We start from the raw sequence: 20,462 nt of genomic DNA, 5'->3' as shown, positions 1-20,462 counted from the left end.
GGTTACTCCTGTGCAAAACAGTGTTCTGGAAGCAGAGTGGGATAGCTGCAGATTTACAGCTCTCATCTTGTTCTCCAAGGTCGAAAAAAAACGTAATCGTTTTTATCAGGGAGTCATTAAAACCTTGGAGACTGGGTGTGTTCAGTTATCATGAGGGTAGAAACAAAAACTGAATGGATAAATGAATGAAATGTTCAACGTAAAAAGAAAAGTGTCTACAGAAGCAAGAGGCAAAGATAAACAGAGGGCTGTTCACATACCCAGTTCAATACAGGTGATTCCTAAGGACCAGATGTCCACCTTCCCTTCATACTGACCCTCATCCATGGCTAGGATCACTTCCGGGGCCATCCTGGGACGGACGGACACACACACACACACACACGCATACACACAGTGACAGAGACAGAGACAGAGGCAGACACACACACACACACACACACACACACACACAGAGACAGACACACATACACGCAGACAGACACACATACACGCGGACAGACACACACACACCATACACAGACAGACAGACAGACAGACACACACACACACACACACACACACACACACACACAGACAGACACACACATCAGTTACTAACTACCACTGTTAAATTCATGGTAATGCATGATCTTAAAAAGTCTGTGGTATGCAGTGATAGCCTAAGCTCAGGCCAGAGTAATGTGCTGCTTAGATAGGGGTCTAAATAATGTGACGGAATGAAAGTAGACTGATGATGTGTAGAGCGGCAGGAAAATCAACAGACTGGGGTCTTCTGATGGTTCTCAGAGTTCTCTGTGTGTTTGGTTTATACTTCACTAGAATTACTGGCAGTGATTCTATAGGAATGACCAGTGACTTTCATAACATTCTAGTTGCAAATCACAGCACATAGTGATCTGGTCCTGGGGATTCCCACATTCTGCATTTCAGAATTCCAGCTGGACATGTAAGTCAATGAATCAACTATTCGCCAAGCCCTTGAATTGTTTAATCAGATGTGACAGCTGGAACAAACAAATGGCATTCTTGTGAGGCCTGAAGACTGGGACAGAAAATCCCTGTGTGTTTGGTACAGTATGTAGGTTATATTATTTCCACCAAGGTGAAGTTTAAGACTGGGCCTCCATGACACTGACCTGAATGATAAATAGGTATTTACAAATTCAATACAAACTCTGTTAAAGTACTGCCCAGTAAAGTATAGTGTTGAAATTATGGTTAATGGTGGACATTGACCTGTAGTGTTGAGGTAATAATTAATGGTAAACATTGACCAATACTGTTGAGGTAATGATAGACATTGACCTATATTGATGAGGTAATGGTTAACTATAGAAATGGACTTATAGTGTTGAGGTAATGGTTAATGGTAGACATTGACCTGTTGTGTTGAGGTAACGGTTAACGCTAGACATTGACCTGTAGTGTTAAGGTAACGGTTAACGCTAGACATTTGTAGTGTTGAGGTACTGGTTAATGGTAGTCATTTGTAGAGTTGAGGTACTGGTTAATGGTAGACATTTGTAGAGTTGAGGTACTGGTTAATGGTAGACATTTGTAGTGTTGAGGTACTGGTTAATGGTAGACATTTGTAGTACTGAGGTACTGGTTAATGGTAGACATTTGTAGTGTTGAGGTACTGGTTAATTGTTGGTACTCACCAGTAAGGTGTTCCTACAAAGGAGTTGGCAGGAGAAGCTATAGAGGCAGAGCCAAAGTCTGCCAGTTTGACCTGGCCTGGCTCAGTTAGCAGGATGTTTCCAGCTTTCACATCTCTGGAGGGAGGAGTGAAAGCGACAACACAGAGTAAGAAAAAAACAACAAAAGTAAAATCATCCTTTCGTACTTGAAAGGCTTTTCCTGATAACTATTTCTGTGGGGAAAATATGCCACTATGACTTTGATATGATGTTGTTTCTCCTAGCTTAAATACGTCTTTTTAGTATTGAATGTTTTTATTAAGGATGCAAAAAAGCAGCTTTTCTGTTTTGCAATTGTATAGGCGATCACAACAACACAATGATCTGGCCATATACTGGTTAGTACAAATATTTATTTGAGTAGATGGGCCAGCTCATCGCTCTCTATAATTCTGTTTCCCCGGCTCCTCCCTTAATACACTTCTGATTGAACAGCTCATCTTCTTGTGACACTTCAGGTACATAGCTACTTTTCTTGAGTGATTTGTTTTAGGTACACTGGTGTCATGTTCGTGCATTTCCCCTAGCCAAAGCTTTAGCCATAGATGTAAAACAATGCTTTATATCTACGGATCTAGCATCACTTGTGATGTACATATGTCAGTGTAAATTTATACTGGTGGATTTAAAACAATAAACATCTCCAAAAAGAAAGGAACATTTGGGCTCACTGGCAAGTTGGAGCACACGGATGTGGTTGCAATGTAAATAAGGCAAGCTTAAAAACTAAAACATTTCTTTAAGACCTGTACCATGGAGTCACAACCTCACACTAACTGATTAAATATACTCATTTCTTTGCTTTCGGTTTCAGTATTTCTAAATGACAAAAACATGGTAAATCAGTGTGGCAGTGATCGGATTAGCTTTTGCTAAACAACGACAGTCAGATCATTTAGGGCTGAGTACTGGCTCAACTGCCAAACAGACTTGTGTATGAGTGCAATAAAAAGGGCCAAACTTGGTGAACTGATACGGGTTTCACATTTTCTGTAAATGACGTTCACCCAGGGGCCTCGCCCGGATTGCACACTGAACCGCAGATTAGTACATGACAGACAGACCGATGTGACCCCTGAGAGGGTTTTATCTCCGACACACTTCATATTCATAACCCAACAAGTGAGACCAACCGCACAACATATGGCGCCTCTGCATCAGCTCCAACTTGTTTCAATGGGCTGAAGAGACGCTTGGGCCGAGAGCTCACCTGTGAATCATATTATGGGAATGTAGGTAAGCCAGTCCCAGTAAGGCACCATGGGTTATGGCAGCAATTTCAACCTCTTGGAGCGGTTTCTTATGAACTGGCAGAGAGGGAACGAGGAAGAGAAAGGGGGGAAAAAAACATCAGCGTTATCTAAAGGTGAAGGGTGAAACTATGTCTGTATTGTGGCAGTGTCTTTTCCGACAGGATGAAAGACTAGCCAAAAACCCTGAAGCGTCTGATTAATGTGGAATGTCTAAAAGGGCTGGAATATAAAAACACACAAGGTTAGAAAACATCCTCAGCACGCGGAATTCTGCTCTGGGTGTGATAGACGGCTTCCTGGTCTGTTTGTGCAGGAGTCGGCATTGGCGGGCCTACACAAACAGACACTCAAGAGTCAAAGGGTGCTGTTGAACTACACTGTAGGAAATTCAGAAGTGCTTCAAAAATATGGCTGTTTAAAACAGTTTCCATGACAGCCAATACAGGACAAACAGAAGTGTTAAACATACTACTCAGGCCAAGGAATGTCGGGAAGGCATGAACGTCTGCACTGGAATATGACATGGAGCAGATTTACAGAAGTCTCAACCAAAATGTTTCAAAATAGGGGGGAAAAATGCAAAAAAAAAAATTGTATAAATAAATTGAGTTGTTAAGATTTGGTAGTTTTTTACTTTTTACCTAATTAATTGTTTCTAGTGTGTGTGTGTGTGTGTGTGTGTGTGTTTACGCATTACCTTCTAATAAATCTGATGCAGAGCCTAGGCAGTACTCCATCACCAGCTGAAAGAAAAAGACAGGTCAGATAAATTGACATGCAAAAACACCCCAGATTGAGAAAAACATTAGCCAAATTAACTACAAATTAATTACATAACAACAAACTAAAACAATGAAGGCCTGATAAAATGCAGTCGTTTTGTTCATAATAGCTGTTGTGGAAACCACACTGAAGTGAAAAGGTATGGTCAAGCGCAAAACGATTCTCCCAACACTGGAAGTGGTTAGTTCTTATACAAAAAAATAATGACAAATCAACCACATTAAAAAAGGAGGGTTTGGGAAAGAGAGACAAGCTTAGAAAGAAAGACAAACACTGAAAAGAAAGAGAATCTGCAGGTGTGTACAAGTGCATTAAAAAGGGGAGAGAGAGAGGGAGAGGGAGAGAGAGAGAGGGGGGAGAGGGAAGGAGTAAGTTGTGAGGAAAGATAGGAAACAGCATGTTAAAGAGGCATACAACACGTCTCCCTGACAGCACTGTCCCAGACCACTGACCCAGGCAGTGTTGTCTTTCAAGTAGCAGCCTTTATACTCAATGGTATTTGGGTGACGCAGCTGTTCCAAAAACTTGACCTCCTTAATGATGTCCTGCCATTTCTGAGGAGAGACCGAGAGAAAGGAAGAGAGACAGAGAGAGAAAGTGAGAGTGTCAACAACATCTGCAAAAAGGCCTATTCAAAGAATGCTGGCCCAGACATATTGGGCAGGGCATTGGGTTTATGGATAGGTGAGTTACCTTTACACCAAAGGAGCTAGAACCAAAGCCCTGACCCCGAACCTTAATCTAAACCAGAACCAAGATGGTAAATTAATAGAAAGATAGGTCACGCAGGCTATTTTCCTTCTGGCCTGCATAAGGTGGTATAAGACAGGTCTGGTCTGCTAAGCTTAATGATAGAAAAATATGACAGCAGGATTTCTAGGCTTCCTTCTCTGATTGTAGGCCATGCTTCCAAAAACCATTGCTGACCCGCCTCCTATGGAGCTCTGGAGAATCTTGTATTCGCCGAAATGGTTGAATTGTCCACTTTCAGCAGGGTAAGATGGTCTGGACAATACATAAATAACCCTCCCACTACATGCTTGTAGAGTCCAATGAGCAGATTTTTTTTGGTGAACAGAGCAATAAATTAAGGCTCACAGAAAATATTTGAAATCCCCATCTCGACTCTCCCTACCCAAGCACTGGGGGATGTAGTATGAATGAACAGGTCTACCTGCCAGTACCCTCAGCAGCGCATTCCGGAAAACGGGTTTGACAACGACCATACTTCATATCGTCATACTTTGGAATGAAATTATTTTAACTGAGGAAGTGATCATTATTAATTCAGCAATCCACACTGGATGTCCTCCTACGCCCCCAGCCTATGATGTGAGCAGCGCACTTGCATTTGCGATGCATTTCCAAGCGACGGATGACAACGTTAACTTGTCATTTCCTAATTCGCTCAGTTGCAGTGCTGCTTTGCCATCTATTCTCTAACAGGAATTTCACTAGCTGACTTGTTTATTTTTTTGCTGACGCGTTTACCGATGTTCAATTCACTGTCAGAAAATGTAGGCAGGCTACGAAAAAAAACTAAATCATTCACTTGACTCTGACTTAGTTCAAGCCCTATTTTTATTTATTTTTTGTCTTGCTTGGATTGAGAGCTACTTTGAAAAGGTATTTTTCTACGAAATAGTGCAGCAGATCATGTATTCTGTGGTTAATAAAGTCCCTTAGTGGCAGGAGTGGTGCCCTCAGGGGGTGTAAGAGGCAGCAGTTATCTTCTCACCTCGGTGGTCTGCTTGCCATTGTAGGACATCTTCTTGATGGCCACCACCTCGTTGGAATAGGAGTTTCTGGCCTGAAAGATGGAGAGGGAGGGAAAAGAGAAAAAAAAATGCAATTGAGAGATGGAATCGGGCAAATAGAGAGACAGAGCAGACAAAGAGACAGAGAGAAAAGGGTGATTGGGAGGCATCTATGATAGAAATACATCACGAAAGTCTGGTTACAGGATATGTTCATTTATAGAGCTGGGTTATTCAACTCTTACCCTAAAAAGTCCAAACCCTGCTTGTTTTCTGTTCTACCTCATCATTAACATCACCCACCTGGTGTCCCAGGACAGTCCCTAAGTAGAAGGTTGACATTAGAAAATGGAGTGGAACTGGCCTGGATGTCCAGATTTGAGTTTGAGGGCTTTAGAGTCTTAGCCAAAAACAAGGCAAGTCAATTAATTTAAGAAGGCCCATCTAATAAGGACAGCTGTCATGAATACAGTATGTGTTTGCCTTTCTGCCCCTTGTTACAGACAAACGAGAAGCTAATTAGCTTTGGGTACTTGTTGGAGAACAGTTAGAACACGGAGGGTTTCCTAAAACACAGCGCCTACCCTGGAAACAGATGGCCTACCAATGGAAAGGACCACAGAGTTTAACAAGTTTAGACCTTCATTTTCACAAATATCTATAGTGTAATGGGGGTCATGCTGTGATTGTGTTCTATGGTTCTACTGGTCCAATTAGGGAAAATAACTGGTTCTACTGGTACGACTAGACATAATGACTGGTTCTACCGGTAAAACTAGGGAAAATGACTGGTTCTGCTGGTACGACTAGACATAATGACTGGTTCTGCTGGTACGACTAGACATAATGACTGGTTCTACCGGTACGACTAGGGAAAATGACTGGTTCTGCTGGTACGACTAGACATAACGACTGGTTCTACCGGTACGACTAGAGAAAATGACTGGTTCTACTGGTACGACTAGACATAACGACTGGTTCTACTGGTACGACTAGACATAACGACTGGTTCTACCGGTACGACTAGGGAAAATGACTGGTTCTACTGGTACGACTACACATAATGACTGGTTCTACCTGTACGACTAGGGAAAACATGCAGTTTATTAGGCTGAAATAAACAGGTTAGGGTGAAAGTCCACAGGGGGGAGAAAATGCAAGGTGATGAGCTTGGCCCCAAAAAATAACCAGGGTCTTATTCTGGCGACATTATGATGGAGGCTTGGAAGATAATCTGTCTTTCATCCATAATAATCTCATAATGCAACCCACACTACACGTACTGCTGGCTAGAGAGCAGGTGTCAAGACCAGAGTGAACACATGAACGCAAACAATTCCATGACAACTATCAGTAGAGTTGAAAATGCAATAAAACCAGACTGAAGTTTTTATTTCACACAGGAAAACATACAGCAAAAAACTCAGCTTGGTCAAAAACGTCAGTGGTGGGAAACAGATATGAATGCATTTAATATTTTTCAATATTGGCTTGGAAATCTGTAACCAATTGGATGGAAATGAAGACGATAAAGTCATATCATCATAACATGCCAAAGCAGCCAGTGAGACCTCATACAGCCAGGAGTGCTGCCCCTTGACATACTGTACTTCAACCACAGAAAGACAACCACTAGAATGGAATAGAAATCCCTTCTTACAGCCAGCTGACTGGAACTCTTGCAAACAGGGATGGGTACATCTATTTTGGACTTTTAAATGAATTCTCGGTGGACCTATTACAAAGTGGTTGCCCTTTAAAAATAAATTCAGATTCTAGTAATTATATTTCTATGACCACAGCCTCGCCTCGTAGGTGACTGATTATTCTGGAGGAGCAGCGAAACCAGTGGACCCAGGCCTAAGGAAACCTCACGTGTAGCCTACTATCCATCAGTCTATCCATCCATCGCCAGCTGGCCTCACCGCATAACCCGCAGAACATCTGTCTTCGAAAGCACAGCTTCATCCCTTCTCTCTAAGAGACTTACATCTGGAGAGGCTGCGTAATGGAAGGGGTTGAGGGGAGGCTGGAAGAGAAAAAAAGAGGCTAGGGATGAAAAGGGATGGAGAGGAAGAGGACAGAGGGAGGGAGCCAGGAGTGGTGGAGAAGAAAGAAGGAGAGGGGTGGAGGTGGAGGAGGACAGAGGAGAGATTGGTGCTGGCAGGTTCATCCGCCCTCTCTCTGTGTTGATTTAGAATCAAAGGCTTTGTGTCATTAGTGACAACCAGATTAAGAAACGCAGCCTAAAAACCAGACGAAAATGGAGCACAGTCACGTAAGGAAATGACTGAGAGACAGACATACAAACAGAGAAAGACAGGGAGTGAGAGAGACGGAGTGAGAGAGACAGGGAGAGAAACCAAAAGAGAAAGACACAGACACACAGAGAGAAAGACACCGACACACAGAGAGAAAGACACCGACAGAGAGAGAAAGACACCGACAGAGAGAGAAAGACACCGACAGAGAGAGAAAGACACCGACAGAGAGAGAAAGACACCGACAGAGAGAGAAAGACACCGACAGAGAGAGAAAGACACCGACAGAGAGAGAAAGACACCGACAGAGAGAGAAAGACACCGACAGAGAGAGAAAGACACCGACAGAGAGAGAAAGACACCGACAGAGAGAGAAAGACACCGACAGAGAGAGAAAGACACCGACAGAGAGAGAAAGACACCGACAGAGAGAGAAAGACACCGACAGAGAGAGAAAGACACCAACAGAGAGAGAAAGACACCGACAGAGAGAGAAAGACACCGACAGAGAGAGAAAGACACCGACAGAGAGAAAGACACACTGTGGAATCACTGTTCACTTTTTTGATGTTGTTTGCTTTGCCTATAATTTTAATTTTAATATATATTTAGGTTTGCTTTTTTGGTGATGGAGTTTCATTTTTTTTTGTCAAGGTCGACTTTTACAATGTATGTACACATTCCATGTCAATGAAGCCATTTTGATTTAACTGACACCCAGTGAGAAAGAGAGACACCGAGAGAGATGGAGAGGTCTGGGGTTCACTTACCAACAAATAATTTACTACTGTAAAACTTTAATTTGTATTTTGCCCCTAAAATTGTAATCATATGAAGCAGCTACTCCAGACTTTCACTGTATACTTTTATTCACAATGTATGCTGTAAACGTATGTTGGATAACATTTGAATAATATTTTTTTAATTAATCAATCAAATTACTTAAAAATAAAAGGGATATTTCCAATCTATTGAATGTGCCACAGCAAGACACTTCAATAAAGTTCTAGATGCATCTTAAGGATCAAAAAAGGAAAACTTCTAAAAGCTTGTTTTCACTTTGTCTTTATATATCATAGTGAAGTGATCAATAAAAAATTCAGACTAACAAAAGAAAATGTGGACAAAGTGAAGAGACCGAAATACTTCCCTAAGCCACTGCAGGTACTTATCAAGAACTACATAGGAGGTCCTTGTGACTCCAGAACAACCTGAATTCTTCACAGCTTGAATTCAACAATGTGCTGGAAGCATTCCTATGGGACCTTGGTCTGTACTGACTCAATATCATCAAGCAACATGGAGGAGAACTATCGTTTTCAGGTAAATATAGCAAAGTTACTGGTGTCCTGGAAAAATGTAATCGGTGATTCCATTACTGGCAGTATTAGACTAAAGAATCAGCCGGCGATCGTACACTGTTTACGGGGGCAGAGCCACCGACATAGCCGCAAATCTGGTGTTGGTTGGCAGTGTTCGAGGATCTAAACTCAACACTGCGAAATACTTTAGATACGGTTGCACCACTAAAAACTAAAGAAATACACAACAAGAAACATGCTCCCTGGTACACATACAATGCTAGAGCACTCAAGCAAGCCTCCAGAAAACTGGAGCAAAAGTGGTGCACCACAAAGTTGGAAGTATTCAGACTAGCCTGGATAGACAGTACACTACAATACCGAAAAGCACTCACGTCTGCTCGATCAGCTTATTCTCCAACCTGTTTGAGGTGAAAAAAAACCAATCCAAAATGTATCTTCAATACAGTTGCAAAGTTAACAAAAAAGCAACGCTCAACAAGTGAAGTGGGTCTTCACTTTAGCTGTAATGAATACATGAACTACTTTGATGAAAAGATCATCACCATTAGAAAACAAATAACTGACTCCCCCTTAAATAGTTATATTCCCCAATATCTCAGTTGTCCTGAGAATGTCCTGAACCTCCCTGACCAGGTGTCAATGGGGACATTTGAATTTTTTGATCCCGTATCGCTCGACACATTCACTAAATTTGTAATGAGTTCTAAACCCACAAATTGTCAGCTAGACCAGATTCCAACAAAATTACTTAAGGAGCTATTTCCTGTGCTAGGTCAGCCAATGTAGAACATTCTAATGGCCTAAGACAAAGGTTCCGCATCCTTCCTGTTGCTTCTTGATCTTAGTGCTGCTTTTGAAACTATTTATCACTCCCTTCTCTTAATGAGACTGAAAACCCATATTGGCCTTCGTAGACATGTTCTAGCCTGGTTTAAATCTTATTTATCTGAAAGATATCAGTTCGTATGCGTGGATGGCATAACCTCTGACTAGGAAGTGGATGACAGAGAACGTCTTGCTTTTTTGGAAGATCTCCCTGTGAAACTCGACGGCTGCATGGTCGTATCCCAAAAAACTGTAAGAAACCTCAGCGTTATCCTTGACCCTGACCTTTCCTTTGATTAATATATAAAATATATTATTGCTTATTTTCATCTTCGACACATTGCAAAAATCTGATCTTCATCCGCTTTTCCGTATCGGGTCACTGGGGCAGCAGCTCCAGCAAGGGACCCCAAACGTCCCTTTCCTGAGCCACATTTGCCGGCTCTGACTGGGGGATCCCGAGGCGTTCCCAAGCCAGCTGGACGTGCCTGGAACATCTCCCTAGGGAGACGTCCAGGGGGCATCCTTACCAGATGCCCCAACCACCTCAATTGGCTCCATTCGAAGCAAAGGAGCAGCGGCTCTACTCCGAGTTCCTCACGGATGGCTGAGCTTCTCACCCTATCCCTAAGGGAGAAGCCAGCCACTCTTCTGAGAAAACCCATTTCAGCCGCTTGTACTCGCGATCTTGTTCTTTCGGTCATGACCCAACCTTCATGACCATAGGTGAGGGTAGGAAGGAAAATTGACCGGTATATCGAGAGCTTTGCCTTCCGGCTCAGCTCTCTTTTCGTCACAACAGTGCGGTAAAGCGAATGCAATACCGCCCCTGCTGCTCCGATTCTCCGGCCAATCTCCCCTCACTCACGAACAAGACCCAGAGATACTTGAACTCCTTTACTTGGGGTAACGCCTCATTCCCTACCCGGAGAAAGCTGCGAACCGAAGGCAGTTTCCTGCTGAGAATCATGGCCTCAGATTTAGAGATGCTAATCCTCATCCCAACCGCTTCGCACTCGGCTGCGAACCGGTCCAGTGAGTGCTGAAGGTCACAGACCGTTGATGCCATCAGAACCACATCATCCGCAAAAAGCAGCGATGAGATCCCCAGGACACCGAACTGCAACCCCTCCCCACCCTGACTACGCCTCAATATCCTGTCCATAAAAGTTACAAACAGGATTGGTGACAAAGCGCAGCCCTGGCGGAGGCCAACCCCCACCTGGAACGAGTCCGACTTACTTCAGAGAACCCGAACGCAGCTCACTTTGGACGTACAGGGATTGGATAGCCCTCAAAAGGGACCGCCTTCTCCAGATCCACAAAACACATGTACACAGGATGGGCATATTTCCAGGCCCCCTCCAGGATCCTTGCAAGAGTAAAGAGCTGGTTGGTTGTTCCACGACCAGGATGGAATCCGCATTGTTCCTCTTCAATCTGAGGTTCGACTATCTGCCGAACCCTCCTTTCTAGTACCTTTGAGTAGACTTTCCCAGGGAGGCTGAGAAGTGTGATACCCCTGTAATTGGCACACACCCTCTGGTCCCCCTTTTTGAACAGGGGAACCACCACCCCCGTCTATCAAAAACTGATGCAGAAAAACAAATCCATGCTTTTGTTACTTCTAGATTAGATTACTGTAATGCTATTCTTTCCAGTTACCCTGACAAATCAATAAATAAACTTCAATTAGTGCTGCACACGGCTGCTAGAATCCCAACTACAACAAAAAAACGTGAACACATTACTCCAGTACTAGCCTCTTTACACTGGCTGCTTGTTAGCGTTAGGGGTTGATTTTAAGGTTTTATTATTAACCTATAAATCAATACATGGACTTGCTCCTCCTTAACTCACTGAAATGATCCAGCCATACATACCTACACGTAACCTGAGATCGCAAGATGCAGGCCTTTTAATTGTACCTAGAATTTCGAAACCAACAGCCGGAGGCAGGGTCTTCTCTCATAGAGCTCCACTACTGTGGAATGATTTGCCAATTACGGTTAGAAATGCAAACTCAATGCAAATTTTCAAGTGTCTACTAAAGACTCATCTCTACAGCGTGGTCTATAATTAAGTGTAGTCTGGCCCAGGGGCGTGAAGGTGACCAGAAGGCTTGATACTGTCCACCCTTGCGGTCTCCCCGGGTGGGATCTCATCACCACTGGGATGCCCTCCCTCCAATGCCATTCGGGGGCGGAGTCACTGGCTTGTTGTTGTCTATCTGTTGCGCACTTGTGCAATTGGACTCTACTCTGCTGGCAATACTCTGCCCTCTTTTAGGGTGGTTGCGGTTGGTGGGGGTCCCTTTGGTTGATGCTTGGCAATGCAGGTGGACTGACTTCCTGCCTGTTGGGCCCTGTCCGGGGGCCTCCCCAGATAGGGCCACAGTGTAACTGGAACCCCCTGTCTCAGCCCCAAGGTCTTACGCTGCTGTATTATTGTGCTGGGGGAGTAGGGTCAGACCATAAATCCCTGTATATCTAAGGAATGCATTTTCTAAATTTTCCCTGTCTCCTGACGTTTTAACCTAGGAGGACATGAGGTCTTGGCCCACACCTGAGGAGTACCAGGCTTGAATGACACTTTGCTGTTCCTGTCCAAAGTGCTCCTGGTTGTGTTGCAGATCAAGACGATACCTGATGATTTCAGCTGCCACTGTGCTTCCGACCTGGACAACATTTTTATCTCTGGACTCAGCCCACATGCATTTATTAATTATTACAATTTGTACTCTTAATATGTTCACACAGCACAGCCAGAAGAGGACTGGCCCCTCCTCTGAGCCTGGGTCCTCTCTAGGTATCTTCCTAAATTTCGGCCTTCTTAGGGAGTTCTTCCTAGCCACTGAAATTCAACACTACTGTTGTTTGCTCCTTGGGGTTTAAGGCCGGGGGTTTTGTAAAAGCACTTTGTGACAACTGCTGATGTAAAAAGGGCTTTATAAATACATTTGATTGATTGATTGATTGAAGCAGTCAGTGCAGATTCTTCAGCCACACACTCATGCCACGAATTAGAGTATCCCAAAGGTGCTCTAATGGATTGAGATCTAGGTAATGGGCAAGTCACTGGAAAACTGAAGACACTTGGAGGGAACTGAAGTTCTTGGAGCCATCTTGAGATATGCGCTTTGTGACATTATGACATTATCCTCCTGAAAGTACTCATTTCAAAATGGGTAGTCTGCAGCAAGAAACTGATGCAAATGGTCAGCAACAATTCTTTGGTACGCTGCAGCATGGAAATTATGCTCAGTTGGTATTAAGGGCAATAATATGTGCCAAGAAAACATACCAATACACCAACACCAGCCTGCACTGTTGACATGATGCAGAATGGATCCATGGGTTCATGCAGTTTATGCCGTAAACTGAGATTAGACAGAGCATGTAGCGTTTTTTCCAATCTTCACTTTATCTTCATCTCCCTGGTTTTAGCTTACAGGAGTGGAACCCAGCATGGTCTCCTGCTGATGTAGCCCATCCTCCTCAAGGTTTGAAACGTTGTGAGTTCAGAGAAGCCCTTCTGCACACCACTGTTGTAAAGATTGGTTATTTCAGCATTCATGCCCTTTGGTCAGCTTTTCAACCCACAAAACTGTCTCATTGTTTTTTGTGTTACCTGCATCATTCTCTGTAAACTCTAGAGACTTTATTGACTGAAAATTACAGGAAGTAAGCTGTTTCTGAGAAGCTGGAACCACCACGTCTGGCACCAACAATCACACCACTGTCAAAGTACACAGTATACCCCTGCTGAATGCAGTGCCAACTGTAATGTTCGGTGGAGGAAGAATAATGGTCTGGGGCTGTTTTTCAGTGAAGGAAAATCCTTTACACTACAGCATAAAATGACATTCAAGATATCTGTGCTTCTGACTTTGGGGCAGGTTAGGGGAAGGCCTGTTCGCGTTTCAGCATGACAACGTCGACAGGCAAAAATGGAGGTTTTTACTGAAAGACAAGATCTGTATGGAAGAATCTGACTGGCCCACACAAAGCACTGACCTCAACAACATCAAACACCTTTGGGATGAATTGAAACACTGACTGCGAGTCGGGCAAAATCACCACACATCACTGCCCGGCCTCAGTAATGCTCTTGTGGCTGCATGGAAACAAATCCCTGTATTAATGCTCCAACATTTGTTGGAAAGCCTTCCCTGAAGAGTGGAGGTTGTTACAGCAGCAAAGGTGGGACCGACTCCATATTAATGCCCATGGTTTTGGAAGGACATGTTCGGCGAGCAGGTGTCCACATACTATTAGCCAGATTACACAGCAGGCAGCGGCCAAGACGCCAGACCATTCGAAAAAATACGCTCAACTACTGACGGGCATCGAAGCATCTTCACTGGTCGATAATCTGAACAGAAAGCTACCCTCTCCGATTGTCCAAAGGCCGATAACCTCGGCTCTCCGTTTACCATGAGGACTCCCCAGTGATGTGAGTCAGGCATGTGTCGTTTCCCTGTCCTACTCACAAAGTAGACAGCACCGAAGCTGCCATGGCCGATCTCGTGCAGGTCACAGAAGACTTCCTCTGGGTCATCTTTGAAGAAGAGGTCGGCCAGCTTGGGGTCCTTCTGCGCTCCCTTCCGCGTGGACGAGGGCATGGTGGGGTTGGCGGGGGCTAGACGGTACCGTGGTTACCGTGGTGATCCACCTCACTGCTGCTGCTCTTCCTCATCCACGCGCCGGGCATTTACCATACCTACCAGGACGGGAGGCAGATGGAGAAACAGACACACACACACATAGAGACAGAAAGAGAGATATCAGTTTATATTTCCTTGTGGTTTAGACTCCTCACAAATGTTTCCTATATAAAGTACATAAAGTTATTTAAATTGGAATTTAAGTGAGACAAACAGAGACCGAAAGATAGAAAGGGCGATGAGTTGATCATGTAACAGTGCAGCGGGACAGCCGTTCGCACTAACTGGATGGAGAACAGTGAAGGACGGTGTATTTATGACGGCGTTAACTCTAACCACTACACAGAGGCTGACACAAACGTGCTCCTTCACACAGATGCAGTCACGTCTGCTCCTCTCTCTAATCATCCTCAGGTAACATGATTCTTTCCAGACGGTACAAGCTGCGCGCGTGCGTGTTGACAGGTTAGAGAGAGAAGGAGATGGTCGAGGACTGCTCATTGTCTGCTCTTGTTGTTCATCCAGGCAGAAGTTTGCGTGCATACATGCACGCACACGCATGCACGCACAGTTGCTTGTTGAGTCATTGGTGCATCAGATCCACACACAAACGCATACACACACCCACACACACAGTGCAGAGCGCCACATGAACAAAAACACTACCACACCCCAGACCACCCACATAAGGACAGCTCTTTTTCAACTGCCAATAAGTGACAAAATAATCCCATACACCGAATGTATCCTACATGCACATACCCTATGAGGTGGTTAAGTCACATTTTACTGTGAGCCTATGTAAAAAATAAATCATTGAATAATAAGGATATTTCATGATCTAAAGTGATATGTTGGAAGGACATGGGGGGGTGAAAGGAACCCTATGACCTGGCTCGCAGAAAACTGATGAAATGCCCGTCACGGAGAGAGAACTTAACCATCATCATTCTGACGAGAGCCATCTTTTCAAGAGCTTGTGAATGTTTTAAAATCTCAACAAAATGATTCAAAACAATCAACTAAATTGGAAACCATTTAATGTTTATTTAAAAATAAAACATTTGTGGAAAACGCATCTCTTCCATTTCCGCGTGAATGAATGAACGGCATGGAATGACCCAGATTATGCTAGTCCTGTGTTGTGGCATAGCTGCTGGCTACTTACCTACGTAGCTAGCCTACTTCCATAATTAGTGTATACACACACATATGCTTACATCCTCCAGCTAACTTTGCTGTGGTAAAAGAAGATGGTATTTCCCTTGAGCAGAACGAGGCGGTCACAGAGCACATTGTTTCTATATGGCAGGCAGGGCTCTATACCAGCGTTTTTACATTTGAAGCATGTACCTTTTAGTTATTAAATCTAGACAGACAATTTTTTGTCTCGATTGCTGATAATTAACCACAAAAATTACAGGCAACAACAGAGCTGAAAACGTATTATACGTACTATATTGCAGAGGGCGTTAACACGTATGGGATCTACTTACAAATGAAACATGTTACGAGCCACTCCTTTTTTCCGCTTTCAATTAGTCATTTTCTTCTTTCCCCTGAAACTTTTTCATATGTCCATGTTGTGCAAGAGAAGAGTTACCAATAAACTACTCTAAAGGGGCCCCTATTAAATCAGTTTATAAACAGTGTTCAACATTTTCCAGTATTTCGTTTTCTTAGTGGTATTTTACCTGGTTTAGGATAATTTTTTAAGCGTCATCTCTATGAATAGTACAAGCACTCAGAGGGAAAAAAAGGGTCCATTTCAATTATTCAGTGACATCGGAATCATAAAAAGGTGGTTTGTATCATTTTTTAGAGATTTCTAGCTCAATTAGATTTTTTTCACACATAACCGTTCAAAAGGAGCGCGTTAATGGGATTTGCGTGCTAAACAACACACTAAAACATCAGAATACTTATTGAAAAATTAGATCTGAATAATTAGCAGAAATCTTCTTTTTATATTGCAATGACTCTATGTTATACCAATAGGTCTACATGTCAATGTCTGTATTTGCATCCCTCCTGTTAGAGCCACAATGTCTATTAGCAGATATATTAATAAAAATACAAGATGTCATCAACTCTGGGGAGGATATACTTTCTGCATTGACCCACGGCCTTTCTAAACAGCATCCTGGTAGACAGAATGAGCAATGTTAGCTAACTAACTGTACATTACACAACAAAATGAATTTTCATCCTGATGGATACATCTTTGATAGTGATCTTACATGGTGATACTGAACCACACGTTGGAAACAGCATCCTCCTGACGAAATCTTGGTGAAACACGTTCAAATATGCTTTGAAGAATCTATTTACTAATCACATTTGGACTACAACAGTTTTATCAGGATCAAAACAGCCAATAAATAAGATAGTTCTATTGATTTGCACCTTGCTTCCTGCTAAACAGGAAGACTGTTTCTTGGTTTACTGTAGGTTTAGAAGATACAGTATCTATTGAGATCTGCAGCTAGCAAATAATATGTAAAACACAGCAACTCTTAGATATGGCTATTGTTAAAACTGCTATTTTACCGCAACATTGGAGCCTAACCATGCTTGATAGGGATCTGTGTGCCTGAGTGAAACAATTCTGGCAAGTTAGTGAATATTTAGAAGAACAAACAAAACCACTCTCACACATCGTCCACAGCTCTCCATGTTGTCTCTGTCCCTGTCTACATGGTTGCACTGCTGACCTGGACTCTCTCAAGATACAGCGCACCACTATATATTGAGCCGGTCGTCTGAACAGGCATGTGGCCCAAAAAGTTGATATACTCTTATAATCTTCCCCCGGCACAGCTCAATGATGACTGGCCACGCCTCAGAGTCTGGCCCCTCTCAAGGTTTCTTCCTAGGTTCCTATGAGTTTTTCCTAGCCACTGTGCATCAATCTCTGTTTCTTGCTCTTTGTGATTTTGGGCTAGGTATCTGTACATGCAACTGCTTATGTAAATAGGGCTTTAGAAAATACATTGGATTAACTTATTTGATTGATTGGAAAACCATTTAAGAAGTTCACACACATTGATTTTTGTTGCATATGTGACTGAAATTGTCAAGCTGTACAGCTCTGGGCAGTTAGGTGGACTTTGGAACAGAAGCATAGGAACGGGGGGAGGTGGGGCTTTAGCATACAAAGGAAATATTCTAAATGTATTGCAGCCTGGTAACAAAGGTCTTTATTAGTGTTACAATACATTGTGTGAGATTCCTGCAAAAGCATCATCTTGTTCAATTTGTATTCAGTCCTTTTATTCATTAAACTTAGTGTGGTCACCAGTCATTTTAGCCAGCGTTCCACTTGCTCTAGTCCTTGCAATGAGCCAAAAAACACAAGATGGAGTACAGGGAGTGGAACTGTGGCTAGAAGACACTGGCACCCGGGCTACCTAACGTTATGATAGCTACATAATACCCGTAGTTAACATGGGTTGAAATATTTTTAAAAAATTTATTCTGGTATCCATTGAAATGGATAACTTCTGGCAACTTATCAGTGATAGTGGTTAAGCCAACAGGCTTTCCAAGCCAAGAGGCGCCAGGTTTTTTATGAGCCTGTACAGTTATAGACTATATAGAATGTTAAATACACCCTTCAGCTATAGGAAAACACCATGTCTTCAAACATCCTGAAAACGGTCACTGGCCCTTTGAAGACAAAAAACACACTGTATGTGTGTGTGTGTGTGTGTGTGTGTGTGTGCGCACGCATGTTTGTGTGTGTGCGTGGGTGTTTGTGTGTGTGCGCGCGGGTGTGTTTGGGAGGAGACCATGTTTTTGTTTCCATGATTAGAGGCTTTTTTGCAGATCCAAATAAACTATTCCAAGTGTGTGTGTGTGTGTGTGTGTGTGTGCGTGCGTCTCTCTCTCTTCATTGCATCATCTCTGCCTGTCTCCTCTCCTGTTGAGCTCAACTCTCTCCACTAAGAGCTTCAAATAAAACCTGACGTAAGCCCCCCCGCTCAATCTGGATACACAGCACCAGATAACTGAGAGCGACAGAGAGAGAGAGACATACAGAGACAGAGACACATACAGAGAGAGAGAGACATACAGAGAGAGAGAGACATACAGAGAGAGAGAATAATTGCTTGAACCCACGTGCAGGGGGTCTCAAAGGTTTCCAAGCCAACAGAAATGAGAGTGATCGACGGCTACAGGGGGTGGGGTCGGAGACAAAACTGGAGCAAACTGACACATGATCACTCCAGGGACCCTTCACTTCCATCTCTCGCTTCTTTCATTTTTCTTTCTGTCCTCTCTCACCTCCTCCTCTTTTCCCTCCAACCTCTTCCTCCGGAATGCGTGATATGATGCAATCAGGCAACAACAGGTTGTAACCAGCCAGTGGCCCCGCTGTCCTTCCTCTTACCGGCTTACACCGTTTGTTTCGGATGGTTGTCTGACTGTGTGTGTGTGTGTGTCTGGGTGTTGGAGAATAATTGTGGATCTATGAATGGCATTGTGCTGAGGGAGGTGATTAGTGAAGCGGCTTAGACAGATTAGGAAGTGTGTGCACATGCCTCTCCGTAATTTGGAGCATGTGTGTGCAGGAGTGCATGAGTATGTGCATGCACGTGTGGGATTGCAAGAGTATGTGCGTGCACGTGTGGGATTGCAAGAGTATGTGCATGCACGTGTAGGAGTGCACGAGTATGTGCATGCACGTGTAGGAGTGCATGAGTAAGTGTGTGCACGTGTAGGAGTACATAGAGGAATTGGTGTCTACATGAATGAGTAAGGGGATGCATATGTTATCTCGGTGGGTTGGTTGTGATAGTGTGTTTGTGTGGGTGTGTGTGTGTGTGTGTGTGTGCAAGCATGTGTTAAGTCATGTACATCAAGGGAGATGATCACACACTTTGCACGTGCTCAAACATGCAGTCCCATTACAAATATTAATAAACAGATCCTTACATATCCTCTTACCCACACCCACACACACAGACACACACACACACTTCTCACGCTGTGGGTTCCCTGAGGCCTCAGGCACTGCCATTACTAATTCATCTCTAAACGTGTTGCTCTGAAAAAAGACCATCAGGCTGCTGAATATTGTATTCCAGAGCTCTGAGCAGAAGGACACAAACACGCACTTCACAAACACATTTGAATGGCCACACATCCCATGCACCCATGCCGTTTTATTTGCGCAAACACGGCCACCCAGACAATCAGGCGATATCAACCACCCGGTACAGTGAGGGGGTGCAGATGGACTGGAAGACAGCGTACTGCGAGCAGCCCATTCTCCTAACTCACTCCTCCCTCCCGGGTCGGTGTATTCCATTTGAACTCAAATCCGACTGTGGGAATTCTAACCCGGATTCAAAAACGCAGCCCCGGGAACCAATAAGAAATGAAAGGCTAATCTGGCAGATCGTGCGGCGCGATAACGTACGGAGGGTTAGTGGGATAGAAAGGAAGGAGAGAAAGAGAGGATGACGAGGAAGAGCGGGAGAGAATAATTACGCAATGATCCTTTGACTTTCTCCACTAGTCATGATATTGAAGAGCGGGATTAAGTCTTTTGATAGGGTATTCTACTGTGCTGTTCATTACCATAGAGAATCTCTGCACTTGGGTGAAGCCTTGGTAATGAAGATGGACAGCCTCTGTAAAAATGGCTCACCTCGCAGAACGCCCCCCCAACCCCACCCAAATACACTTGTACTTCAAAGAGCACTTCAACAGGGGGGTGATGTGTTGTACCCGTGGATGAGGTAGTAGTGAGAGCCTGTGAGCGGGTGCGTGAGGGCAGGAATGAAGAAGGCAGGGATTCACACATGCACCAGCAGACTAGCAGACATGGAGTAGTAGACACCCTGCTCTGTCTCTCCCTCCCCCTTAGTCCACAGTCCCCCC

The 20,462-nt window shown here is 43.8% G+C and overlaps 1 protein-coding gene across 2 annotated transcripts in view; it reads right to left on the bottom strand.

Annotated features, from left to right (window-relative positions):
- taok3a (TAO kinase 3a) overlaps positions 1–20,462 on the bottom strand; it is a 69,458-nt gene that overhangs the window by 18,401 nt on the left and 30,595 nt on the right. For both annotated transcript variants that reach the window (XM_010864140.4, XM_010864142.4), the window contains exons 3-9: positions 14,400–14,629; positions 5,478–5,549; positions 4,192–4,293; positions 3,654–3,699; positions 2,914–3,010; positions 1,665–1,778; positions 261–352 (exon numbers count right to left, since the gene is read on the bottom strand). In XM_010864140.4, coding sequence (XP_010862442.2) covers positions 261–352; positions 1,665–1,778; positions 2,914–3,010; positions 3,654–3,699; positions 4,192–4,293; positions 5,478–5,549; positions 14,400–14,531 — 655 coding nt within the window. In that variant the 5' untranslated portion in view covers positions 14,532–14,629. The remainder of the gene's footprint in view (positions 1–260; positions 353–1,664; positions 1,779–2,913; positions 3,011–3,653; positions 3,700–4,191; positions 4,294–5,477; positions 5,550–14,399; positions 14,630–20,462) is intronic.

Source organism: Esox lucius, chromosome 13 (genome assembly GCF_011004845.1).
Source record: "Esox lucius isolate fEsoLuc1 chromosome 13, fEsoLuc1.pri, whole genome shotgun sequence".
Classification (NCBI taxonomy): domain Eukaryota; kingdom Metazoa; phylum Chordata; class Actinopteri; order Esociformes; family Esocidae; genus Esox; species Esox lucius.
Note: the sequence above shows the minus strand (reverse complement) of the source record. Positions and strands in the feature narration are given on the sequence as shown.